The 21,589-nt window shown below is 46.8% G+C and overlaps 1 protein-coding gene across 4 annotated transcripts in view; it reads left to right on the top strand.

Annotated features, from left to right (window-relative positions):
* CNTRL (centriolin) overlaps positions 1 to 21,589 on the top strand; it is a 1,220,196-nt gene that overhangs the window by 680,170 nt on the left and 518,437 nt on the right. For all 4 annotated transcript variants that reach the window (XM_069609523.1, XM_069609522.1, XM_069609524.1 and 1 more), the window contains one exon: positions 13,561 to 13,877. In XM_069609523.1, coding sequence (XP_069465624.1) covers positions 13,561 to 13,877 — 317 coding nt within the window. The remainder of the gene's footprint in view (positions 1 to 13,560; positions 13,878 to 21,589) is intronic.

The raw sequence follows: 21,589 nt of genomic DNA, 5'->3' as shown, positions 1-21,589 counted from the left end.
CTGTGAGAAAACGGGTGTCTCAGCCGATAGTCTCTGGGGATCTCACATCCAGGTGTCCCGGCCATGACCATCGCTTTTGGATCCAGTTACTGGGGTGGACCAATGCGGGAGGATCACCTGGGTGATGAGTCTTTAGGATATTTAGGAACTCTATCCCCCCCACCTTTACAACAAAAACACTTTCTCGCAGACAGCCTACTATGAGAGGAAACTGAGCCATATACCCGACGTGTCTCAATACAATGGTTAGGCAGGGTCAGGCAATTACTGGCCATCACAAACACCCCGGGTCGGATCGAGCCGTCGGCCAATCGGCCCATCGCCGATACAAAATCATGGAGGAGACCTCGGGGCCGGTCTCCAGCCCAGGCATGGACTTCACTGTGCCTTCACACTTCAGGAACCGGCTCCAGTGCCTCTGCCGCCAGACGGACGCAAGTTGCAAAGGATCTGTAAGTAAGTAATTTACAGATCCTTTGCAATTGCAGCCCCGTTGCCGCCGGCCCGCTGCAGATGCAGAGAAAGGTAACACCCAAGTGTTACTTTTCTTTGATAAATGCGGTGGGCCGGCAGCCAACTGCCGTGGCCCGCGACACCATGGCACCAGCAGCAGTCAGTGTTTCAAAACACTGGGGGAAGTGGCAGGGTTGGGCTGGGCCGGGGTTGCCTCAGCCCGGCCTGCTCCCTCCCAGTGATTTGTTACAGACTACTCTGCTTCTGCTCTCAGAGCATCCAGTGCCGCCGCAGGTTGACAGCAGCAGCATCCCAGGATGTGTATCATAGCTGAGCGGGACTTGGTCTGGGACCGCATGCTGTTCCTGTGTTTGGTGTGCTGCCTCACAGCTGTGGTCATGCTCACACACTCTCACACAGGCTGGCGGCTGCAAGTCCATTCCCCCAGCCTCGCTGGTGCCCGCCTCCCTTCCTGGTCAGCTCTGTGCCGAGGAAGCCCACTGCATGTGCTGCTGCTGCTGCTGCTGCTACTGAAGCCGGGGGACCGCGGCAAGTGCTTTTGCATTCCAAACGTTGTCCCCGGGGAACCGCTCCCTTGCTGCTGGCCGCCTCCCACCTCTGGCCGGGGTGGCTCAGCTGCTGTGTGTGCCATGCGGGGGAGGACGGCGGGTGCATCCTGTAGCGAGAGTGAAGCAGTTTGTTGTCTCTGCCTTGGCTGGAAGCTCTGCAAGGGGAAGTTGGCACCCCGCTGCATGCACCGACAGTGTTAGGAGAGGCGCCAGATCCGGTGAAAAAATACAGCACAGCTCCGGGCCAGCTGCCCTAGACCGCGTACCTGCTCTTATTGAAACCCTTTTTCCAATTCTAGTCCGCATCTGCCTACTGACCCAACAGAGTTGATCCGTTCTCCGAAGGCGTGCAGTGAATGTTTGCGTGCAGGGCATGCCGGTGTGTGCCAGAGGATGTCTTCCCTGAAGCGGACCTGCATGGACTGCGTTGTCTAGCGTTGGGCCATACACGGGACACTTGCATGCACTGGCATGCTTTGGATGCATGATGGGAGAGGCCCTTGCTGAGTGCCCATCTGTTTATTTGAGGGGCTTTCGGTGGCAGTGAACACTGACTTTAATGATGCCTACAAGACCTTGGATGGTAGTGTCACACTTAAGTGTGAGCACCTGTGAGGCTCGGTTTTTACCCATCAAGTCCCACCTTGTTATGGTGTGCTTAGAGGAATGACCCATATTATGGACATTTTGCATCGGTGCAAGTGCATTTTGCACTTTTGACGAGAACAAAAATTACCCTGGTGCAAAAAAACTAGGCATGTTTCGATGCATTTAAGCACCAGGGCAAATGTCTAGGTCTAGGTCAAACAGATGCAAGCGTGTATTGAAAGAATATACTGTATTGCAGTAGGGCTGTGTCTGTCCCAGTTGTTATTGCAAAGTATATTTAATGCTACCCTTCATGGCCGTCGACCATGTGGCAAATCCTAACATAGTCTCCTGCGCAGTGGTATATGCTATTGTAACACCTCCCCAGTGATAATTGTCAGATTGCGTGAGCCTGAGCAGGTGCAGCTAGACAAACAACAGCGCAATTTGAGCTATCTAGATTCTCTTGGAATGTGCAAATACTGCATGCGGAGCACTCTGTGACGCAATAGAATGAATATACGATAAACTTTAACCCTCCATAAGTAGCATTTTCTGTAAGGCGAGGGGTGGCCCACTTTCTTTTGGGTGTCCGGCCTATTTCTTGCACACACCTGACTTCCATACACTTCCCCACACAGAGCATGAGAGCACACTCTGAGCGAGGCAAAACACACAAAGAAACAGCAATTCCAAGATAACGAGAGAAGAAAGACGGCAAAACCGTAAGGGATCGCAAGGAGGGAAGTTCCCTTGACCTTTTCGACAAGGAACTGTTACTTTCATGAGTCCTTCGAGATTGGAAAGCATACAACCAGGAAACAGGCTAAAAATCCTGCATTGTGTGTCGGAGATACCCAGGACCCCCCTGCATCAATAATCAATGCGGGGGAAATCCCAACATTGTATGGTGAACGCTGGAACGAACATTGTTTGAAATATGTTTAATAAAAGATGCAAGTAATGTTGAACTGCTGATGAGTGACTGAACTACAAAACCAAGATATGATACCTTTGACAGAGTGGTCCGGCAATACCTGTGTGCTCATTTGAAGGTCTTTGTTAGGGATCCAGCTGAAAAGGTGAAAGCGTTGTAGAGAATTGTGAATCGAAGTGGTCCTGCGACGGATCAAGCTAAATCCTGCGCACAGTCGAAAGTCTTCGATGTTGATACTGTAAAGAAAGTTTGTGGCAAAGTAGATAAAGTTGGTCCCGCCCCAGCAGAGGGAGATCAATGGAAAGATTTGTGTAAAAAGTGGGTCTGAGCCCGGCAGAGGGGCACCTGGGGTGAATAGAAAATCACCCGTGAATTTGTACATGTTAAATCCTAAGAAGAAAGGAACTTCGATGTTTGACGTGTTGCATGAGGCCCTCTGAAAAGAGACTTTGAATGGCAACGTTTTTTTTTGCACAGAAGGCCATGATGTTGAGGTTTTGAAATGTACCCTTGTGCTAGAGAAGACAGACTGTGCTAAGCTCGAGTGTGCTGCCTTTTCCCATGCTGAAAACATGGGGAAGGGAAGCCAACAGCTTAAATATTCTGACAAATCATTTCTTGGACACTTCTTTTGCATAACATTGTTTCCCACACTATTTGTATTTAGAAGTAAGGATTGGCAATAGGTTTATTAGTATAGGCCCTTTTATTTTGACAAGACACCACTAGGACTGCGTTATTATTTTTTGATGGTCGTAGCTTGCCCCCACCTGTAGATTAGATGGGCGTTTTCAAACCCAATTGAAGTTAAATGAACACCCTTGAACTGTGATCACGTGTGTCTGTCTTACTGTTTGATACCATACCTTCCTTGCATACCTGTATCTCATTCTGCCTTCAACAAGCTGGCAGAACGCTTACCCGCAGATGCCAGGCTCATTCTACCAGAGCAGTGGCTGCAACCACAGCCTTTCTCTTAGGAATTCCGCTGCCTGACATCTGCCGTGCAGCCACCTGGCGATCGATGCTTACGTTCACTTGGTTCTACTGTGTCGACAAACAATCATTTTGCTTGAGGTGGGTAAGTCTCCAGTGGTACGTTATGCTGGGAGCTTGCCTACACCATGGTTATTGTTGTACTACTGCTTTGTGATCTATTCACAGCATGTGAATCTAGGAAAGATCCAAAGCCGGGGAAGGAATAAGTTACCTGTAACTCCTGTTCTCCAGCATTGGTATCTTTCATAGATTCACATGCGACTTTCCCACCTACCCCGCCTGGCTCATCTTTTGGCTCTTACTGCCACTTAACGTGCGCTGCCAAAGCTGAAGATGGCCGTCAGGGGAGTAGCTATGGGAGGTGTTTCTATTGGCTGTGGGAAGTATGACCCAAAAATGACTGTAATAAAGCATACAAGTGACTGAAGGTTTCAGTTTTGGTTTAAACTGCTGTTACTGAGGATTCCCAGCCTGACAACAGGGAATATTCAAGGCATGTGAATCTATGAAAGATACCAATGCTGGAGAACAGGCGTTACAGGTAATTAACTAATTCCTTGTTGCACTTACAGTAGAACAACTAAAAGACGTTTGTAAACCACGGGGCCTGAGTTGCAAGGGAAGAAAACATGAGTTTATACAAAGGTTGTTAAATCACCAAAACCGTGGGAGTAGGCCCATAACCTCACCCGAAAATGTGTACATGTGAAATCCTAAGAAGAAAAGAACTTCAATGTTTGTAGTGTTGCATCAGGCCCTCTGAAAAAGACTTTCAATAGCAAAGGGACTTTGGCACAGAAGGCCTTGATGTTGACGTTTTGAACTGCACCCTCGTGCTAGAGAAGCCAGAGACCGTGCTGAGCTTTAGTGTGTTGGGTTATAAAGTAGACTCTTTTGAAAGAATGAGACACTTATTTTTACTTGAAAATATTTTTGATGCCTGCTCCCCGGAGCAGAGACAGCACCTTAATGACTCAAAATAAATTGATCCCAAGAGACTAGCACAACAGGGCCTCTGGAACAACTCATAAAAAAGAGGAAGGGAAAAAGCACAAGAAAGAAGGTAAAGAAAATTTGAATCCTCCACTATCCAAAGAGGTCCACACACACCATAAGGGTAAATTCCAAGGGAAAACCATACAGGTCTTGTGAAACCCCTGGAACCAAATCAGAGGGAGGTTACCAGAAACCCCCTTTCCAGAAAACATTTGTTAAATGTGTGGTTTATGGGTCTGGTGGCGATCTAAAAGGGGATCCCAGATGTACGGGTAAACCTTCAGGGGTCCTTTCTGTCTCCTTAGCCTTCATCCCTGAGGAAGAAGCTCCAATGACAGGTGCTCACTTTAACTTGCTAGCTGAAGAACCCATTGGAGTTCAAGCTAGTGTTTCTCTAGTGTTCTTGGCGCTATGCGAACAACAGAATATTGATGTTTATAATACAATCCCTGACAACAACAACAAATACTGTAAGGTCAGTGTACTTGTAGATGGCCAGGAGACTCCTGCCATTAGAGACACTGGGGCCAGCATTACAGTGGTTGAAGAAGGTTTTATCAAACCTGAGGATGTAGCTAAGCTTGCTGGGGGCCCTATCCAAATGGTCCCTGTTTTGCCAGCCCTCATTCAGTTTAACAGGACTGTAGGAATTCCTGTTAGTGTGCAATCTGAAGTACCTGAGAGAGTCCTGTTGGTTAATGACTTGAAAACTTTAGGCGTAGTCTCCAGTACCCCCCCCCCCACCCCGGTCTCCCAGTAAAAAGAAACGGGAGCTGACAGGATTGGCCAGACAGCCAACCTTGAGATACTCTCGGTTTGAGATCAAGGAGCAATCCAGTCTCTCAAATCCACAGGCAGGCCAACCTTCTACTTCACACAAGGAGAAACAGACCAAGTAGACATCCAGAGTCCCTGGGAACGAAAAGTGTCTCAAACCCAAACCTGCTCTGAAGAAAAGGACCCCCGCAGCCCTGAGGAAAGTCCTTGGTCACCGCAGTGACGCCACCTCCAGCTGAGGCGGTGGTTGAGCAAACTCCTGATGGACCAGCTACTGGCGAAACAGAACTGGAGGAGATCCTTCCCTGCTTGGAAGATCTGGATCCTTGAGACCATCCTGAGCTGCAGACTTTGCTTGCAGTAGGTGGACCCTCTAGGGCAGATTACACTAGAGGACATACAAAGTGTCCCTCTCTAGAAGGTCTGCATCACCAGACCGCTTCCCAGCTGGAAGGGCCAGGGAAGCATAGACTCTACTGGGAGGATGGACTCCTATAGTGAGCCTACAGACACTACCCCAGAGGACCTCTGGAGACTGGTAATACCCCAAGAGATAAGACAAATGTTTCTACAACTAGTACATGAGATTCCTCTGGCTGGTCACTAGAGTTCCAAGACGACCAAAGGGAGATTCTGACTGTACTTGTACTGGCCCAAGATGGGTGCAGGGTTTGACAAACATTGTAGTAGCTGCCACACTGGCCAGATCTCTGGTAAAAGTGGTTCCAGGAATGTGGCACCTTTAGTGCCCCAGAAGGTGGGGATTGACATTGTTGGTCCCCTAGACCCTCCAACCTCCTCATGCAACAGATTTATATTGGTTGTAGTAGGCCATGCTACTATATACCCCGAGGTCATACCTATGCAAACTGCTCAGGCAGTGGCTAAGGCCCTACTTGGTATTTTTAACAAGGTAGGTTTTCCTAAGGAAGTACTCTGACAGGGGGTCACATTTTATGTCCCACTACATGCAGGCCATGTGGAAAAACTGGAGTTACTTACAAGTTCTCAACTGCCTCCCACCCTCAAACAAATGGGTTGGTAGAGAGGTTTAACCGTACAATGGAGAGCATGTTAGATGCCTTAGAAGAACCCCTGAGAACAAAGTGGGACCTTCTACTGCCATGCCTTCTCTTTGCTTATAGAGAGGTGCCTCAAGCTGGAGTGGGTTTCAGCCCCTTTGAGCTCCTCTATGGTCATCCTGTCAGAGGCCCTTTGTCTCTGATCAAAGAAGGATTGGAGAGTGCTCCACTTTTAAAGCCAGTCCATGTAACTGACTATGTACTAGGCCTCAGGAAGAGGATGGTGCAATTGATGACTGAAGCTTCTGAAAACCTAAAGGCTGGTCAAGCCCTGGTCAAGCATTGCCATGACCAGGAAGCTAACGTGGTGGAGTCTACTCCAGACCAGCTAGTTCTTGTAATGGTCCCAACAAGACAGAGGGCCTCATTACACGGATGGCGGTAGGGATTTACCGGTAAAATACCGGTACCGGTAAATCCCTACCGCCTTACTACGAGGTCCCTTTGCGGGTTGGGGGATTTAACGCCTGCTTTTTGCAGGCGTTAAAATCCAACCCGCTAAGGGACCTCGGAGCTAATTACGGCACCGCAAAATTGCGGTGCCGTAATTAGCGCCTTCCCCATTCCCATAGAGCCCTATGGGGCAGAAATGGGAATGGGAATGGGGAAGGGCAATGGCGGAAGGGGTATTTACCGCCCCTCCAACCTTGGAATGGGGCGGTAAATCTCCTTTCCGCCAAGGCGGTGCCGGTATTTTACCGGCATGAGCCATGGCGCTAATAGCGCCATGGCTCACCGCCTACCGGGTAATGAGGCCCAGAGTCTTGCTGGACAAATGGATAGGTCCCTTCATAGTTGTAGGCAAACTTGGAGAGGTCCATTATTTAGTGGGCTTGGGCAACCCCAGGTAGGCCCCTAGGGTCTTTCACACTAATTGTCTCAAGGCTTATGTCTCCAGACTTGAACTATGGGCTTTGCTTCTTGCTTCTGACCAATGGGAAGAGGAGAGTGGGTCTCTCCCTGATCCCCTCGGGGGACACCCTTCAGATGAAATTATAGAAGGAGTAAAACCTTCTTTTGATCTGGCATTGCAGCAACAAGAGGAGTGCAAAGCTTTAAGTCAAGTCAGTTTGCCCCTCTGTTTTCCCTGACACCAGGCTTGACCCCTTGGGGGCCAGCATGATAGCCTCACTGGTTAGTCTCCCTATCCAAAGCAGGGGCTACAGAATGTCTGATCATGTAAGAACTCCTGTGAAGGAAGCAGTCAACAAGATCCTTGACCTTGGGGTTATTGAGCCATCTAACAGTCCATGGGTAGTCCAGTTGTAATAGTGCCAAAGGCAGGAACCAAAGAGTTGAGATTCTGCATGAACTATAGGGCTCTGCATACAGTCACCAAGACTGATGCCCATCCTTTACCTAGGACAGATGTGCTGGTGGATAAACTTGGAGCTGCCTAGTTAGTTCTTTTGACCTAACCTCAGGCTATTGCCAAATGGCTCTGACAGGCCATACCAAGGAGTAAACTGCATTCTCTAACTATGGGGGCTTGCATCAGTTTAAGGTCGTGCCCTTTGGACTCAGGAATGCACCTGCCACATTCCAATGGATGGTGAACCATGTTCTGAATGGGTTAGAGGACTTCTTCATGACATACTTGGATGACATTGTAGTGTTCAGCCCCACTTGGGAAGAACATCTTCATCGCCTTGGATATGTGCTACAAGTCCTTGAGCAGGCCCATCTGACCATGAAGGCAAGCAAATGTCAAATTGGTCAGAGTAAAGTGGTCTACCTTGGACATGAGGTAGGGAGAGGTGAGATTAGGCCCTTGCCTAGAAAAGTACCCCTAGGTCTCACAGGGTACTACCGTAACTTTATAGAGAACTATGGGAGCATATGTCATCTCTTCAACCAAATCTCCTAAGAAGGTTAGATGGAATGAAGTGTGTGCCAAGGCATTTGAAGGGCTGACCAATGCCCTCTGCAAAGCTCCAGTACTAAGAGCTCCTGATTACACCCAACCCTTTATTGTACAAACAGAATAGGGGCACTCTTGAGTCAACTGGATGTGCAAGCCAGGGAACACCCTATTTGCTTCATCAGTAGAAAACTGAAGGACCGCGAAACAAAGTGGGCAACCATAGAACGAGAATGTTTTGCCATTGTGTGGTCTTTGAAGAAGTTTAGGCCATACTTGTATGGTTCTACTTTCCTCATGCAAACAGACCACCAACCCTTGAGATGGTTAATGCAAATGAAGGGGAAAAATCCTAAACGTGCTCAGATGGTCGATCAGCCTCCAAGGGTTTGATTTCACCATTGAGCATAGGTCAGGAACCAATCATCAGAATGCTGATAGTCTCTCCAGGAAGTATGAACGACTGGAACAAGAGATTTATCCACGAGTGGATTAAATCCTCCTGTTCCCCTGTTCCTTAGTCTGGGGGGGAAGGGTGTGGTGGGGGGTTAGGGAGAATTTTCAGTTTGTGTTAATTCCTTTTAACTTGAGAGACCCACACCACTTTTTCTGGACTCTGGACTTTTTTTTATTTTAATTTCCCGAGTCAGTGGAATTTTACCACTCAGCCATTCTTTTTCTCTGACCGGGATTTTTATTTTTTCTGTTTTATGGGGTCTGTTAAACTTCATATGTTTAATACAGGCATCTGCTTTTTGCTTTTGCGACACCCAGCACCCTGTGTGCAGTGTCACTGAAAAGTCCCTTTATTTTTAAATACATTTTCTTGTGAGAACTACAGTTCCCATGAATAGTAAGATAACTTATATGGGGTGCTGGGTTATTACATAGTAAGTCCTTCTCCCACTTTTCATGCAACTTTTTGTTACACTGACGAACTTAAATGGCTGGTGGCAGTGGTTGCTTTTACTCTTTTCCTACCTTTTGTGCAGGTTACTAGCAGGTTGTTTTCTCAGCTGCAGTACAGCACCCATGGGTGACCATTTTCTCCAAATGGCCCCTGTCTTCTTTTTCCATTTGTCAGTTCCGTCTGGGCTTTTACTCGATCCTTTAGAATAGATTTGAGTCCTTTGTGAGTTTTTCCTTTGGCAGGCTTCAGCCCTGAAGCCCGCCCAGGCTCTAGTGTGTTTGGGAAGGCATGAAGTGAGAGAGGAGCCCAAAACTTCACTGTCCTTTGTAGGTATGCCTGGCTGAAACCAGTTCTAACTGGGCAGCTGGCTGTCCCGAAGGACAGCCACCCCCCAGGTGATTGAAAGCTCCATGACTGTGAATGAATGGGATCCCGCATAAAAGGTGAGGATTTTGGGACTACAGACAGCCAACCACTGGAACAAGGTATCCGAAGCAGAAGATGAGCAGAGATGCCAGCAACACCTTCCAGGACCGCAACAGCACTGGTGAAGCGTTGCAGCTCTGCTGACCCCATTTCCACATCGACTGGGAAGACCCGCCAAGGATGACTTCCTCCCCAAGGCTGGTGGGGCCAACTCGCATCAAGACCTTCTTCATTGTGGGCCATCCCCCGGCTTGCTGTGACTTTCCTGAGCTGCAGAATCCCAATACATGGGGTACCTGGACCATCATTGAGTGCATCGTCTTTTTAAGATTGAATCCGGCTCAAACTTCACAGGCATCTGTGTGAACCTCCAGAGGCAGGAATTCTCTCACCAAAAGTCCCCTCAATAGAGTGCAGGACCGAGTAATCAAGGAGTATCCGACCAGCAATATTAGTTTCTTCTTGGTGCTAAGAAAATGGCACCAGAACCACAAAGAACCACTGAAGAGAGCTGAATCCATTGCTGCCAACCCCTACACCCGAGTGCTGACGCAGAAGCCCACCAGAGGCCTCCCCCCTTTAGGCACCACGACCAAGAAGCAGGAATCACCTAGAAGGAAGCCAGCTATAATTTCTTCTTCACTTTCAAGGTACTGTGGGGCTTGGGTTGTAGTTACCTTGTGCCGTTATTGGTGGTTCTTTGCTTGGGAAGTGCTGTTTTCTTCAACTGAGGGTTGACCTCAACTCCTTTGTGCAGGCCTTGCAGCTTGTGCACTATCAGGTAGGCTCCCCTTTAGCTCATGTGTTTCTTCAAGAACCACTGACTGGTTAACTTTTCCTCTGAAGATGTTCGTCAGAACTGGAACTGTCCATTTGACTTTGGCTGTCCTGGTTTCCCAAAGGCCCATCTTCTGATCCTATTGGCTTTGGCAGTGCTGGTTCCTCCATAGGTTTTAATTGTAAACACTTTTATTGCTAGGAAACAGACTGCCTATATCACTCTGGGAGAGTATACCTGTTAAACAGTTGCTAAAGTGTGTACTGCCTAACTCTGAAACTTTACCTCCCAGCTCAATTTTGTAAAGGTGATCTATATTAGTGCTGGTACTGACCTTAATTGACGTCACTGTGTGTGCTGGATATGTAAAGCATAGATAAAGTTACTCGCCTGCATTATTGTTTATTATATAACTTGATTCCATTTCACATTGAAGGTTATTGTTAGTTGCTGCATTTTAGATTTGCTTGTGTATATATAAATAAATATATTTTAATATAACTTTAAAGTGAGTAAGTGTTTACTTGGATCCCTGTGTTTACTGATTTCCGTGTACTGCTCAACAGCTCACGTAACTCCCTCCTAAGAGGAGACTGGCTGTGCAGCCATTTTACTGACTTGTATAGTACAGGCCTATATTAAGTGTTGGGTTCCTAATACAAAGAGATACGTCTAATGAAGTCCCACACCAGATAGACTTTAGAAAAACATACCTAACACTGTGCTGATGGTCCCAAACCCTTTGTGTGCAGACCTGATTCCCAGGTACTGTGGCAACAAAGAATAAACTCTGATCTTCCTGCCAATTGTTACTGGTCCCAAGCCCTGTTCTCAGTACCCTCTTGGTCCACTCTCCTGCCAAATTAGGGTACTTGACGCTTTCGCCCTCACAGTTCTCTTTATTTGACTTCACTTTCACCCAGAGCTTTGGTTTACTCTCCTGCCAAGGTCTATGTGTACCACTCGTATATACAAAGTTTGTATTTCTCTTTACTGCAGTTCATGATGTAGTTCCCCAGTATGGGACACAGATCCCCCCCCCCCTTCACCTTGTTGCTCTGTCTCAGTGAAGACTCACTCAATACATCTCTTAGGGCCTCCTGCACCCTCTGGGTCTCCCCATAACAACCCTAAGACCTGCTGTGTCTTGTCTGTCACCCTCCGTCCGATTGTTTTGCAGGTCTCCATGGATCTGCACTCCAGCACCTTCGGTCACCGATGAGAGTAAATCCTCCTCTCTGGTATTCTTCCTGCTTCGCTGATCTCTCGCGTGTGCACTTCTCTTCCGGACACCATCTGCTTCTCTGGCCATCTGCGCGGAGCCTGCCGAGTTGAAAACTCCATTGTCTGCTTCCCTCGCTCAATTTGAACGACATCTGGCCTATCGGATTGTTCAAAAAACTAGATCGTGTACCTTGGTCGCATTATTGATCTTCATTACTCTTGGCTTCTTCCTCGTCCCAGTATTCTGACATACCTTATGGATCTTTTTCTTCCCAGTGATCCCTACTTGGGATGGATAGAAAAAACACATGGGGGTCCATGATAGGATGGTAGGAGAGGGTTGATAAGGAGAGGTTGGATGTCAAAGGGGAACCGCGTTCGCCCTGGGCTCTCAACAGAGTTTTCCTGCCCCATGAAATCCTCCCTCTGAATATGACCCCCAGGGGGTTCTCGGGTAGCAGCTTAACCTCCCTGCCCTCCTGGGAAGGGTCTCCCCCAATGGAAGCAGTGACAATACTCTGGGATTTGTCACAGGTATGTACACATTTCTGTCTCCCGTAATTAAAGAAACAAATTAAGCAAGCCGATCAACAAATGGCATCATGAACATGAATTAGAGGAAACAAAAGTTAATAATCGTATAAGTGTAGAATAATCAGTCATACATTCATTAAGTAGACCGTCTGTAGTCAGAAAATAGTTCATAACTAGTCCATTGGCAAAATGCATTGGTCTTGGTGAGATCATAGGTTCATCAAAATTAATGAGCCATAGCCAGAGAGTAGTTCCTAGTTAGTCCATTAACAAAGCTCATTGGTCTTAAAAGGACCACAGCGTTTACCATTAGAGCCTGAATGCATTGTGGCTGTTTCATCCTATAAATCTATGATGTTATCCCTGAATCATTGGACCTTGTCATGAAGTACCCGAACAATTAGTATTATAACACACTTGACTCCTTTTTGACATCTTATCTTTTTATAGCAATGTCAACTCCACTAGCCTTGACATGTCAGATGTTTGACCTTAACCTAGTTTGAATCGCTTCAAAGCTTGAGAAGCATCAGATATCCGAATCTTAAAATGACATACAAATGTCTGAGCTCCTCTCCACAGGCAATAACTTGAGACCCTGCTTTGTCATGCAATAATGACTCCGCCCTTAGTGTATAAGGCTTCAGTTTTGGTATTTATCTGTTGTGTTACTACAAAACCGTTGATTAATGTATACAAAAATGGGATTTGTCTACTTGTTTCTTTTCAGATCATAATAGGTGGCATATCTTTAAACCCGGTCTATTGCTTACCTCACTACTTGAAAACAAATGTCAAGTAAATGTAAAATAGACAAATAGACCCTCTTGATTTGTGATTAACTGTTCTTGTTACAGGGTTAATGAATTACTGAAGATTGTTGACCGTGTTAAAATAGGGAAACTTGGACATAAAAAGGTTTTGCTATATTTCACTGTATGTAGACAGTGCTGTTTTGGATCCACCTTTTTGAAGGCAAGAACATATACATATGCATACTTCCCCAAGACTGCATTCTATTTTATTTAACTGAGCTGCATAGACCTTTGTTTACTTTTAAGATGTTGCTATGAATTGCAGGTGCATTAAATTAAGTGTGCCTTTAAGTGTACTAGTGCTCACAGTGGGGAAATTAGAATCCTGGAACTGTCCTATTTATAAAATAAAATGGTCTCTGAAAGGCAGTTGATAGCCGTTCTTTGTACCTTCTAAAATAATTACCACAGTGGGCTGATTTCCCATCACTCCCCCTTGTTCTTTTTGCATTTGTTGTATCACTGTAGAGTTTCCCCTTAACAAGTGCTGCTGCCTGATTTGGGTGGGGACTACACTAAGATAACATGGTACCGACATCTTAATGCTGCTGTTGAATTGAAGAGATGCTTATTTGGTGGGTTACTCTTTTAAATTATATTTTCTTTTTAAGATGGAGGTGATGGGGAAGCCAGTGAAGAAGAATTTGAGCAGAATGGTCATCCCGACTCCCCTTTTGTGCCTCCTCCGGGGTCGGTTATTTACACAGTCTTCCCTGATGGGGCTCCTGCACCCCAAGGAACAGTGATTTATGGTCCACCACCTCCAGCACCACCTAAGAATGGCAGACCCTTTGCTCCAGGGACAGTCATTTATGGACCACCACCTGTTGGAACCCAAACTGTGTATGGACCTCCGCCTGCTCACTTTTCTATTCCTCTCATTCCTGCGGGTGTGCTTCACTGCAACGTGCCAGAACATCATGACTTAGTAAGGGTTCCTCGCTATCCTTCCCTTTGCTCATATGCTGTACATTTTCAGCAATCTCCATTGTTTTTCATCCGTCACTGAAAAGTATTTTGGAACTAAACTAATTAATGGAAATGTGCTGTTTCTGTTTAAGGTGCAAACATTGCTTGCACACATACACTTGCTGATGTGTGAGAACGTATAACGGCATCATGGTGCAGCTTTTCCATGCTACTAATAATTCAGTCATCTTTAAAAACAACAAAAGAACACAAAATAACTCTTCCTTTTGCGTTCTAAATGGAAATGTGATGCTAATGTCCTTATAGGCTCTTTTTTACCTAGATAATTTTTAATTATTTTGTACATAGGTTCATATGTAAGACTGGTATTGCCCCCACTAAGACCCCCCCCACACCACCCCCGTCCCCCAACTGGCAGAAAATGTCGATTACAGTATCATGGCGCTGAATTTACTTTACTGTTAAACTTAATTTGGTACTCCTGCTATTTCTAAGACGAGTGGTTCAAATGGGATTATGAAATGAACATGAGTGTATTAAATTTAATGGTCCAGACAAGGCATAAAAAGGAAACCAAATTGCTAAATGGCTGTCTTGCTATTCAGCATGTGTCTGCAACCTATGGCTTTCCAGATGTTTTGGACTATCGCTCCCATGATGCTTCACAATTGGCCATGCTGCCTAGGGCTGATGGCAGTTGTAGTCTAAAACATCTGGAGAGTCAGACCACATGTATGCAGTATTTATTGCATTATCAAAGCTTTTATTTTAGATCTCTCATCTGTACAATGTGCATGTAACAACAAAACATTTCAACAAAATAAATTCACAGTAGTCCCACATGTATATTATAAATAGATATGACAATTATAACGCGGCTAGACACAAGTGTTTCAAGGCGCGACGCGGCAAGGGAGGGGCAACAGAGGGAAGACAAAGATAACGATCCTACTAGGCCAGGTGTCATTCAGATAGCGCAAGTGCGGGGGAAGGGGAAAAGTGCGGGGGGACAGTGCATTACATGGGGGTAAATGGAATAAATAAAACAATAAGAGAAGTGCGGGCAGCTGGTGGCAAGTGCAAAGGGTAAGTGCAGACATCCGGTGTCAAGTGCTGGTGTGGGACTGTAGGGATACAGAAAACCGTCCCGAAGTGCGAGGGTTGCCAGGGAGGCAGTGCAGGTGTGCAAATGGCAGGGTAGGGGACCTGGGCCCGAGATCAGTGGGTGGCCAGGTAACCAGTGCAGTTTCAGCCAGGAGTTCAGCAGGGGGAGAGGAGGAGAGAAAGCAGAAGCAAAGAGGAAGGTTTTGAGGTGCTTCCGGAACCGGAGATCGTTCTCCTCAAGTTTCAGGGAGGCTGTTCCAGAGGCCCCAACCGAAGAAAGAGATCTGCCATCAACTCGTTGCTTGGAGAAGCAACTGACTCTGAGGGAGTTGAAGGCAGATGAGCGAAGAGCTTGAGAAGGAAGATATTTAGGAAGGTATTGAGGCCCCAGAAGACCTTGTCGATAATGCAGAGGGTTTCGAACTTAATCCTCGCAGCCACTGGGAGCCAGTGCAGAGATTTCAGGCCTGGAGAGGTACGACTGGGTTTTTCAGATTCGCGCGTGGACACAGGCTGAGCTTTACTGAGAGAGCAGCAAGTAGCCCACACGCCCGCTACCCCACTAGTTGGACAAGGAGCCCTCCTCAGTTCGGACCCTTGACAAATCCTTTCTGGCTGTTTATCCACACCAGCCCGCTTCACAGCAACAATCAAACATCCCAGCCTTCCCAAAGAGGACATCAAAGTCAACTACAATCAACATAGTGACTTACCCTCTGTCTCTGCGTCGCTCACCTTTAACGATAAAAGAGAAGTATCACATGGGCTAAAGACTACAGAAGCCCTTCAGAAAATTAACCCCCTGCCTCCCCCCCGTCCTGATGAAGGCCCAGCACCACTAAAGAAGACGACCACGGATGGATGCGATCTTGATGCCATAGTGGCCGAAACACACCGTGTTGACATGATCATTTAGCAGCTTCATCCACTGCTTACTAGTATCCCCAAGAGGAGAGAGGTTAAGAGAAAACTTGCAAAAAAACACCAATTTGAAAAGGAGTTAGAACCTAGAGTAATTGACAAGTAAATTGTGTTTTCAAGGGGCACTTTACCTAAACCCATGTTGTGATACATTTTTTATAAACTATACGTACATATGTATACGCTAGAAGCCAGACGTTAATTGTGTTTGTCTTTGATGTGCAATGGTGTCTCAAAGAATGAGTCATTTTTTGATCTTTTGTCGAATAGGAACCAGATGTTGTCATGATCTCTGCTTCCAAAAGGTCAGGGTTTTCCCAACTCCCTTGGAAGCAGATCCATAACCCAGGTTCCGAGTGCCAACCAGTCCCAATTGGGACCTTTTGGACCCAGTCCTGGCGCCAGTGGCACCAGGCTCATAAATATGCCCAGTCCCAGCGCTGGAAGCGCGGGGCTCATAATGCTTGGGTGGACTTACCTGCAGCAGACCATGCTGCTTACTTGCCTGCCAGTTGAGCCTCTGATCCTCTTCTGTTTGGAACTACTTTTCCTGTTGGGTGGGGCAGGAGCCACTCCCTAGATTCAGAACACTGGAACTCTTCTGGAAAGCAGGAACTCTTTTCTTACCTAGGCGTGGCTGTGGAAGGAGGGACCTAAGCACTACAGGAGGCTATTTAAACCACACCCGATGGATGAATCTTGCTTTGCGTTATTCTGCATCCTCTGCAGCAGAACGCTCATCGTGTCTTCTGCATCTGATCCTGGGCCTAAGGAAAAAGGCTTGCCATCCTGAATACAGTCTTCAGCAACACCTATAAAAACAAGAAAGAACAGGTTAGCATTACGGTCTTCAGTGACAGCTCTTCACTTACCTGGTCCATCGGCTGTCACCAACGCCTCGCGCTGCATTCCGGCATCTGAAAGACAAAGGCTTACCTACTCTTCGTGCGCTCCGGAGGTCTTCACACTGCATTCCGGCATCTGAAAGACAAAAGCTTACCAACTCTTCGCACGCTCCGGAGGCCTTCGGCGCTGCATCCCGCATCTGAAAGACAAAACAAGGTGCGTTTAAAGACATTGGGGAACTTTAATACTCACGTGCCATTACTCCTTTCCACATCTAACCCAGTGGGTATTCCGGCACCCTGCAGCCGCTCCGAACTTGTACCTGCAAAATAAAAAGACAGTTAGAGCGCATCGTGAAGCAGACAACAAGCGCTTACTTACGTGCTTCCAGGCGCTTCTATTCATCACACGGGCTCCATCTTCAACTCACTTCAGCCCGTCATCCGCCATCGCCGGAACCCTGCAAAACAAGAAACATCATTACTAAAGACTTTAAAGACATTAGAATTACTCGAAACTTACTGTTCGTGCAGTAAACGACGGACAGCAGTCCTCTGAAGTCAAGAGGCCTGCTCCCCTTATCCAGTGAAGAAACTGGTTACAGCACCCTGCCCCGAGGCAGATGGAGAGCACGGCGTTCACTTACCTGAGGTGAGAGGGTTAACCTTTGGGGTTCTACAGGAGAAGAGAAAGGGAAGAAGAGAGAGACATTCAATAACCCAGTTCCTTAATCCCATATTTTCTATCTGCAGACATCTTACCCTTCGAGTCAGACATACAGTGCACAGAGGTCCAGCCCAAAGAGCCAGCCGTGTGTTACACATCACCTTTGAAGATACGGTATACGCCCAGTCAAGACCGGCGCCTCTACGGGAATCAGGTGAGCGTTACAGAACGCAAAGCCTACCACAAAACTCCCGTCCAGGCGCTATGGAAACCTCGGATACCGACCAGCTAGCCCAGTTACTTGGAGAACTAAGGGCAGAAGTGCATGCAGCCCGTCAGGAAACGAACGCTCTAAGAAGGGAACTGATTATTTCCAAGGAGCGAACAGATGATCTCGCTAGACAATTGCTACAGTCACAAGCCGGACAGACCCCGTTACCCGCATCTGGGGGAAATCTTCCTTCTACATCCTCTATGAATCCAGTGCAGATCAACCTACCTGGGAATGTACCTCTGGCTCCGCCCGAACGATTTCCTGGTGACCCAAAGAGGTTTGCAGTATTTATCAATCAGTGCCGGTTGCATTTCTTATGCCGGCCAGCAGCCTTTCCAACTGATCAAGCTAAAGTAGCTTTCGTGCTTTCGTACCTTGGTGGCAATGCGGCAGACTGGTCGATCCCTCTAGTAAATCAAGATGATCCGGTCCTCCATGATTTTCAAGCTTTTCAGCTCAGTATGGAAAAACTGTTCGCAAGACATTCACAGGGGCAGGCCTTGGACAATGAGCTTCTTTCGTTGCAACAAGGTAATCAAGACCTTTTGGCTTATATTGCGTCTTTCAACAGACTGATGTGTTAGCCCAAGTAGTGAATCCCCCACAAGATTGTTCGGACTATATAGACTTAGTCGTTCAAATAGATCACAGACTGCAGAACAGGAAGGCCGATCGTTCCAAGTTTGATGCTCGAGTATTTTCCAAACCGCCAACTCCTTCCAAAGGAGTAGACTCCGGGGAACCCATGCAAATAGGGGATCTGAAAGGTCCTCTAACACAAAAGGAGCGGGAAAGGAGAAAACAGTTGCAATTATGCCTCTATTGCGGAAACTCAGGGCACTTTCTTCGAGACTGTCCGGTGAAACCTGCCAAGAAGGCAGTAGGAGCTGCAGTTACCAAAGTTACAAACTCTGAGCAGGGAAACGACCTCGCCCGACAAGAATAGAGGTCCTCTTGCCAAGCGTGAAAACCAGTTCCGTGACCTCGCATTTCGTGATACCTATGGTCCTCATTAGCCCTGATAATCCGGATCGATTACATGCAATTGAAGCTTACGTCGACAGCGGTGCCATCGGCAATTATGTGGATCATGAAATGGTTTTGAGGATGAATCTAACTCTTTGTCCCAAGGCTGTAAAGGACGTCATTACTACGGTGGATGGTACGGAGATAGTCTCCGGGCCAGTAACGCATACCACTCAAGAGGTGACGCTAGTAAGTCAAGATGGACACCATGAGAAGATCGTGTTCGATGTGATCAAGGCCCCTCGGTTTCAGATTATTCTAGGAATACCTTGGTTAGAGAAACACAATCCTCTGATCGATTGGCGAGCAAGAACGGTCCAGTTTCCAGAATGTGTCTCTACTTGTCACCCTCCACCTGGTGTTGCACTGGCAGCAATTTCTTCAGAGACTCCCCAGTTACCTCCCGAATACCTAGAATACCAAGATGTTTTCCGGAAGGATCAGGCTAACTCTCTACCTCCTCATAGGTCTTATGACTGCCAGATAGACCTGATACCTGGATCTACTCCTCCTTGTAGTAGAATTTATGCCCTCACCGAGCCTGAGAACCTTCACCTTCGACAATACCTGGATCAATACCTGGCAAATGGGTTTATTCGTCCTTCCAAGTCCCCTGCTTCTTCAGCTTTGTTCTTCGTTCCAAAAAAGGAAGGAGACCTTAGAACTTGTATAGATTATCGCTCCCTGAACCAGATCACCGTTAAGAATAGATATCCTTTACCTTTGATCCCTGAACTCCTGGACCAAGTCAGAAAAGCATGCATATATACAAAGCTGGATCTTAGAGGAGCTTACCACTTGGTACGAGTAAAAGAGGGCGATGAATGGAAGACGGCCTTCCGCACCAAGTATGGGCTATTTGAATATCAGGTCATGCCCTTCGAACTTTGCAATGCCCCGTCCGCCTTTCAATATTTTATGAACGATGTCCTCAGAGAGCTCATAGATGTGTGTGTTGTTGTTTACATTGACGACATCCTCGTTTATTCTTCATCGGAATCTGAACATCGGAAACACGTGAAAATGGTCCTCGAAAGATTGCGTCAACACAAACTTTTCGCTAAATTGGAAAAATGTGTTTTCAACGTGACTGAAGTTGAATTCTTGGGATTCATATTATCACCTGGCGGAGTGCGTATGGATTCAAAGAAGGTCGATGCAGTTCTCAAATGGCCATCACCATCCTCCGTAAAAGGTGTGCAAAGCATGTTAGGCTTCGCTAACTTTTACCGCAGGTTTATCCCCGAATTCTCTCGAATAGTCCAGCCCATCACTGCCTTGTTAAAGAAAAACAAACGTTTTGAATGGTCTACCGAGGCGGAACAAGCTTTCCAGGATTTGAAGACTAAATTTATCTCTGCACCAATCTTAAAACACCCTCGCCCCGAACTCCCCTACATCGTGGAAACTGATGCTTCAAGCCTTGCCATGGGGGCAGTTCTATCACAAAAGGACCCGGTAACCAATCAGTTGCATCCCGTGGCATTTTGGTCCCGCAAATTCTCGCCTCCTGAAATCAATTACACGATTACTGACAAGGAACTTCTGGCTATCAAGTCTGCCTTAAGGCTTGGCGGCATTATCTGCTGGGGGCCCGACACACCGTTACTGTGATTACGGATCACCGAAACCTGCAATATTTGAAAACCGCAAAAGCCCAATCCTCTAGACAACTCCGTTGGGCATTATTCTCTGCTGAGTTTGACTTCATAATTACCTATCGACCTGGTACAAAGAACGGTAAAGCTGATGCCCTTTCTCGGATGGGAGTGGAAGAACAATTGATCAACCCTAAACCTGTACCAATCATTCCCGAACAAAGAATTCTGGGTGTAATCGCCACAGAATCCATAGAGGAAGTTAAGGATAAAGCCAGGCAACTTGTAACTCCAGCAGACATACAGAATTGGCATCTGCAGGGAAAGGACTTTGCAGTAAAGGACAACTTAGTGTATTTCCAAGAACGATTATACCTACCCAGCACAGATTTACAGAAAAAAGTAATCTCTTGTTATCACGATTCTTTAATGGAAGGACATCCCGGTATGGCCAAGACCTCAGAAAAGATCAAGCGCTACTTCTGGTGGCCGTCTTGGAAAAAAGATATCAGAGACTTTATAATGTCCTGTGGAGTATGCGCCCAAAACAAGAGTCAAAAGGAAAGACCAGCAGGCCTCTTACGCCCTATTGACATCCCACCTCGCCCTTGGCATACGCTTTCTATGGACTTCATCACCGATCTACCTCCATGCTCCGGATACAATACGATTCTAGTAATCGTGGACTTATTCTCCAAGATGGCGCATTTCATTCCGCTCAAAGGCTTGCCAACAGCAGCAACTCTGGCCCGAGAATTTCTCGAAAACATCGTCCGACTGCACGGTTTTCCTTCGGTTCTAATTTCGGATCGAGGTAGTCAATTTATTTCTCATTTTTGGCGAAGTTGCTGTCGGTCGGCTCAAATTGATGTGAGACTATCGACCAGTCACCACCCTCAGACCGACGGACAAACCGAGAGGACCAATCAAACTCTGGAACAGTATTTACGCTGCATGCTGCAACAAACTGAAAAAACTTGGAAAGACATCCTCTGGATAGCCGAATATGCCTACAATAACTCTGTCCATTCGGGAACTGGGAAAACCCTGTTTTTTCTTTTGTACGGCAGTCACCCTCGAACCTCGGAGTTGGATCCCCTCCAAGATCTTGAAACACCAGCAGTAGACTACCTGCATTCTACAATCACCCAAGCCTTTAAGGAAGCTGTTTCTCACCTTCAAAGGGCTAAAGAACAATACAAGAAAGGAGCAGATCAACATCGGAAGGAAGCCCCTCAATATCAAGTAGGGGATCAAGTCTGGTTATCCACCAAA

Source organism: Ambystoma mexicanum, chromosome 8 (genome assembly GCF_040938575.1).
Source record: "Ambystoma mexicanum isolate Mex_15411 chromosome 8, UKY_AmexF1_1, whole genome shotgun sequence".
Taxonomy (NCBI): Eukaryota; Metazoa; Chordata; class Amphibia; order Caudata; family Ambystomatidae; genus Ambystoma; species Ambystoma mexicanum.
Note: the sequence above shows the minus strand (reverse complement) of the source record. Positions and strands in the feature narration are given on the sequence as shown.